This window comes from Bombina bombina, chromosome 7 (genome assembly GCF_027579735.1).
Source record: "Bombina bombina isolate aBomBom1 chromosome 7, aBomBom1.pri, whole genome shotgun sequence".
Lineage (NCBI taxonomy): Eukaryota > Metazoa > Chordata > Amphibia > Anura > Bombinatoridae > Bombina > Bombina bombina.
In genome coordinates this window covers 589,715,513-589,721,934 of record NC_069505.1, presented here as the reverse complement: position 1 = coordinate 589,721,934, position 6,422 = coordinate 589,715,513, and the positions used below count along the sequence as shown (strand labels likewise).

The window sequence follows — 6,422 nt, the reverse complement described above, 5'->3', positions numbered from 1 at the left end:
CGTAAATATAAAAATGCAGCACATTTTGTTAATGGAAATGAATTAGAAAGCTGTTTAAAATTGCTGCTCTATCTGAAATTTAAAAGTTTAATTTTGACTTGAGTGTCCCTTTAAGTGTAAAACAATTAATTTAATTTTGCAAAACGCTTTCTAAGAATTTTAATTAAATTACATTTTCTCACATATTATTGGCCCAGCCACCTGCCTCTTGTAATCTTTTTTATTTGTTTTTGTGCACGCTGCCCATGGAGTGTATAAAACTAGTGAACATTAATTAAGCTACTAGCATACAATAACACTTACAAAATCATAAAATATTAACTTTTATTGAGACAGTGTAAAGGTTACAGATTTAATGCATATTTGTTGTTTGCAAATGTTTCTTAATGAATTATTAACTGGTAATGGTATAGCATTAGCAATGTCTACAACAGAAAATAGCCTGACTATGCAGGGTCATCAGAAAGAACATACAGATAGTGCGGCCCATTGAAAACCCTTTATGTGTGCACTGAAATTGCAAAGCTGTTTAAGAACCTTCTTTCAAATGATCTCTTCTACCCAACCCCTTTAATTTCCATCCCTCTTTATATCTCTTAATTTCCTTTTCTTCCTTTTTTGCTTTTTTGCTTTTCTGTCATCTCAACCTAATTCTCTTCCTAATTTTTCTCTTCTATCATGGTTTTGTTTTCATTCTCTTTTGCGCCTTCCTCCCTACTAGGAATGGGCATTCAGATGCTTCTTTAGAAGGCGACCTCTCATGGCATTTGGCTCTTTTTAGAGGTGGATTCTATCTTGTGAAAGTGCAACACACTAAGATTTGTGCAAATCCAGATCTTAGCCACTGCACTTTCACAAGAAGAAATCTGGCTCTTAAAAGAGCCGTATGCCATGAGCGGCCGCCTTATAAAGAAGTATCCGAATGCCCATGCCTACTTCATACACAACTGCCCTCACTATCTATCTTCCCCTCCTTCCTTCTTTTTCCATCTTCCTTCCTATCTACCTCCCCTGCTTCCTTCAAAATGTCCTTTTTCCCATCTGTCCACCTTATCTCTTTACTTCCTTTATCATCCATTCACCTCCTTTTCTTATCGCTCTTCCTTCTTCTCCTCCATCATTCCAACCTCTTTCCTTTCTTATCAACCTCCCTCCTTCCTCTTTCCATTCCAGTCTCCTCTCTTTCCTAATTTCCCCTCTCTTTCTTACTAGTTCCTCATCTATCCACCTTCCTTCCTTTCCTTCTTCATCAACCCTTCATATGCCCTCCTTATCCATCTTCCTTCCTTTACTCCTTTATTTCTCTCTATCCTTTCCTATCAATCTCTCTTCGTTTTCATAGTCTCTCTATCTTTTTCACCCACCTTCCTTCCTCAATGGCATCCTTCTATTTTCTACTTATTTCCTTTCTTTCTTCATCATCCATCCTTTCTGTCTTCATCTATCTCCCTATCTTCCTTCCAACTCCCTCTTTTCTAGCTTCATTGTTCATCTATCCACTTTCCTTACATTCCTCTTTCAATGTTCAATTACATATCCCCTCATCCATCGTCTTGCTTACCTCCCAACCTTTCCTCCTTCTTTCTTCTTTTCCTTTCATCTATTCTTCCCTCCTTCCTCACCAACTTTCCTCAGCTCCTTTTTTCTTGATCTACTTTCTGTACCTTATCTTTTCTCTTACTTATCCACCCATCTCCCATACTTGTTCCTTCATTCTTCCTAAGTTGATTCTTCATCTATCCACTTTCTCTCCTACATCATCTTTTCACTTTGTTTTCTCATCCAACTTGCTTCAATCCTTTCCTTCTTGTCCTTCATCCTTCCCACCCTGCTTCCATCCTCATTGACCTCTCTCCCTTTCCTTATTCCTTCTTGATTCAGTTTCCTTTCCTCCTTCCTTCTTTTCTTCCTTCCTTAATCATCCATCATCCTTTCTTCCTCTATCCCTTATTCATCAACTTTCCTTATTACTAACCCTTCCCTCTTATTCCTCATCCAGCCACCCTCCTTCCTCTTCTCGTTCCTTCCTCATTTACCTCTTCCATTTCCTTCTTTTGTCTTCTCCTCAAATCTGACCTCCTCTTTTGAGTTTCATCCACTTTCCTCCCCTCTTTTTCACTTTTCTTTCATCTTTTCTTCTTTCATCATCTACCTCCTTTCATCCTCTCTTCCCTATCCAACTGCCTTCCTTCTTACTTTCCTCCATCATAATTCTTCCTCATCCATCTTCATTGCCTCCCTTCCTTCTTTTCCCTCCATCCTTACCACCCTCCTTCCTTATTCAGCTTTCCTTTCCTTCCTCTCTCTTTTCCTCCATCCTCCTCTGCTTCCTTCCATATTCATTCATCTCTTCCTTTTCAAAGTTTGTCTTGACCCTCCTTCCAGTTTCATCAACCTTCCTTCCTTTGTCATCTAGTCACATTCCTTGATTCCCTCCTTTCCCTTTTCCCTCCTTCATTATTTCATTTCTGGTGTATCTTTGTTCCTACATTTTCTTCCACCTCTACATTCTTTCTTCTTTCTCATTATTATTCCTGTATCATTCTGTTTTCCTGCTATAAACTGAATTTCCATTTTACTGTTCCCCTTATAACATTGAATTTTACCTTTGATATCCGTATGTCCCCCATTCTTTTCCCAATTTTCCCCACCTCCTTAAATCTAATTTTCCTATATCTCCTTCCCCCCTTTCTTTCTTTCCATCTTTCTTCTCTTGTTCTCTTTTTTTACATTATCTTTCTTTTTTCCTTTTCCTCTACAGTGGCACTTCTGCACCCACATTATCCGATGTTTAACCCTACGAGAGGGTAAGTTTGGGCACTGAAAGTCCACTGAGCGAGTCTCGCTTAGAAATGGTGTGCACATCCGTCCATCTGAGCAGCTCCCACAGAACTTGGGGAGCAAGGGCTTCTTTGTTTGGCAGTTACGATGCTGCAGTAGGAAGGGCTTTGTCCAGCGGAGGACACGGCTACACACATCTGTGGACTGAAGAACCTGACGATGGAAAAAAAAACTCAAAAAATTAGATGCTGGAAAAGCAAGAAAGGGAGAATATAATAATATGAGAGAAAGTCAGGACAGGAATATGAGAGTATGAATGAGGTTAAGGAAGGGTGGATAGAAGAGAAGAACAAGAGAAGGATTAAAGGACTTGAGGGGAAGATGAGGGAAATTGGAGAGGTAAAATATAGGATTGGAATGAGATAAATAAAATGGAAAGATAAGGCTCTCCCAACTGTCCTGTATTTTGCAGGACACTCCAGGTTTTGGAGCTCTCCCCTTTATTCCCTTTTCTCACCCTCAGAGAACAACGATCATATTTATTTTCTTCATGCTTTTCCCCTTTCTCTCCTTCTCCTCATCTCTGCTTCCTTTCAATCTAACTTCCCCACTATGTGATCTCTATTTTCTCTCCACCAGTCATTTTGGTCTCTTTCCCTTCTTCAAATGTATTGGTTGAAATTTACATTTTACCCCAGTTTAGCTTCCTGGCCATTCTATTTCCATTATCACATAATGTTCTCAGCCCCCCCCCCCACCACTCACAGTTTTCTCACCCCCCAATTCTAATTTTTTCTTGCTACATACTGCTCTCCAATACCCATTATATTCTTCTCTTTTTACCCCATATCGTGTGTCTCTCTGTCTCTTCTTCTCAGTTTCAGTATTTGATTCCCATGAAGTCCAAATATTTTTTTCCCTATCCTCTCTTTCCCCTCCAAATCATTCCACCTATAGATTCCCCTGCTGTCTTCCCTTCCAATATTTCACCCCCTTTTGTTCCATTCTTTCCTAGTTACCTTACCGTGTAATTTGCGGTGCTGTACTCCCCTTCACAAGGTCTGATCATACACAATCTTCTCTCTGCTCTTGGGGTGCATCTTCTTCCTACATAAATTATTCGTACAGAACCTCCAAATCCACAGGTCCGTGAACAAGGTGTCCACTCTGTTGGGTCTGCACCACAGACAGATGAAGTTTTCATTGGCGTTGCCTCCTGGGAATCATCTGTTGGTAAAGAAGCAGGCACTATATTTATCCTTGGTTATCACACAACCTTACCACTCTATTGCCCTCTACATATAGACCACACAGACAAATAGCCCTGTCATGGAACCTTCAGACTGTAGTCCTCTCAGATAGAGTACTTCTATATTTACAATACAAAATTGATTAAAAAAATGAATTGCTATTTAATGGTTTTATGTGACATAGTTAAAAAAACTTTTGAAAAAATTTACAGGGACAGTTTGCAGCTGACAAATCAAATAAGGTGGTTACAGGATTATTGGCCACACCCACTTATGTTTTCCTTTGGTAAATTGCACAAAATATACACAAAGTATTAAATATAATATTATTCAGACTAAGCTGTGAACTGCAGAACGAAAAAATGTATAAAATACAAATTATATATATAGTCCTGTACTAGTGGACAAGTATACAATTTGACTTTTTCTGATCTTTAACATTAAGTTGTCTAGTAACAATTTCCCTCTGGGCTAGTAGCTTTTAACTATAGTGATTTTTTTCCATACACACACACACACATATATATATATATATATATATATATATATATATATATATATATATATACACACACATACATATACATACATAAATACATACACATATATAAATAGATAAACTGATTGAGCACATACCAGTCTGAGGAGCTTGTCTCTTCGTCTTCTTTTTAGTAATCAGTGATTGGCTAAGGGTGACACTTCCCCCCACAGTGGTTTTGTTGGCATTACTGCTGTGTAAAATCTCACGATTCATGAATGTTTCAGATTTCTCTACGCACCTCCACTCCTTACAGCACTGCCCTGGAACTGCAGAAGAAACAGAAAACAAAGAGAATACTCAGTTATTATACCGTGTAAATTGTGTGATTAGTGCCCTAATATTGTCAAAGTGACCATTAATGTACACAGATCACAAACTAGATTTATATTTAGTGCTCACACTCGCCCAAGACTAAACCACACTAGAATAGAATAAGTACATATTTTTTATTACATATATTGAGACTATGTTGCTTCTTAGTTCTCCTGTTATAATTCTTATTAAAGGAATGGTGCTTTAGTGACCCCACAAAACTATATTGTAACCACTACAAAATGGTTAAATGTGTAGGGAAAGTCCTTAAGATACCCTCTAACCACTATTAACCCATTATCTGCCATAGTTTCCCATCCCAATAACCCTCACCATTAAACTCTCCCAAACGACTATTAACCCTTAAACTGGCTCAACCCCATTGCAATGACCCCACTGGTAATACCCCTTTGCCACTATTAACCCCATAATCCATCCCAATCCCCAATCTCAATAATCCCTTACAACCTCTAAAAACCCCTAACCCCTATTAACCCCCAATTCAATACAACCCCCTTCTCAATTATCACTTGCCACCACTAAAACCCCTAACCACTATTAACCCTTAAAAAACTCAACCCCATTGTAATGAACCCACTGCTAATACACTTTTACAATCTCAATAATCCCCTGTTACTAAAACCCTCTAACCACTATTAACCCCTAATCCAACACAATCCCCATCTCTATAGCCCCCCTACTAAAATTCCTAACCACTATTAACCCCTAAACTATCTTAACCCCAGTGTAAGGAACCCAGTGCTAATACACCTTTACCACTATTAACCCATAATCCAACACAATCCCCATCTCAATAATCCCCTGTTACTAAAACCCTCTATCCACTATTAACCCCTAATCCAACACAAACCCCCATCTCTATAGCCTCCCCTACTAAAACCCCCTAACTGCTATTAACCCGTAAACTAGCACAACCCCATTGTAATGACCCCACTGGTAATACCCCTTTATCACTATTAACCCCATAATACACCACAATCCCCACTCTCAATAATCCCTTGCAACCTCTAAAAACCCCTAACCACTATTAACCCATAAATTAGCTCATCCCCATTGTAATGAACCCACTGCTAATATCCCTTTACCACTACTAACCCCATAATCCAACACACTCCCCCAACTCAATAACCCCACTACTAAAACCCTCTAACCACTATTGACCCCTAATCCAATACAATCCCCTTCTAAATTATCACTTGCCACCTCTAAAACCCCCTAAACACTATCAACCCCTAAACTGCCTCAACCGAATTGAAATAACCCAATACCACTAAACCCCCTAACCCCTATCAACTAAACTATCTCAACCCTATTACAATAACCCCATGCCAATTAAACCCCCTAACCACTATTATCCCTTAAACTGCCTCAACCCCATTGGAATAACCTGCCACTAAAGCCCCTAACCACCATTAACCTCTGACACAATCCCCCATCTCAATAATCCCTTTCCATTACAAGCTCCATAACCACGATTAAAGTCATAGTAAACTCTCCTCTTTTGGATAAACAGATCC

General features: G+C 39.0%; 1 protein-coding gene across 1 annotated transcript in view; it reads right to left on the bottom strand.

Moving 5' to 3' along the window:
• Positions 1–310: 310 nt before the first annotated feature.
• Positions 311–6,422, bottom strand: part of LOC128667154 (CCN family member 3) — a 12,724-nt gene continuing 6,612 nt past the window's right edge. The window contains exons 4-6 of the mRNA XM_053722082.1: positions 4,668–4,838; positions 3,806–4,008; positions 311–2,994 (exon numbers count right to left, since the gene is read on the bottom strand). Coding sequence (XP_053578057.1) covers positions 2,671–2,994; positions 3,806–4,008; positions 4,668–4,838 — 698 coding nt within the window. The 3' untranslated portion in view covers positions 311–2,670. The remainder of the gene's footprint in view (positions 2,995–3,805; positions 4,009–4,667; positions 4,839–6,422) is intronic.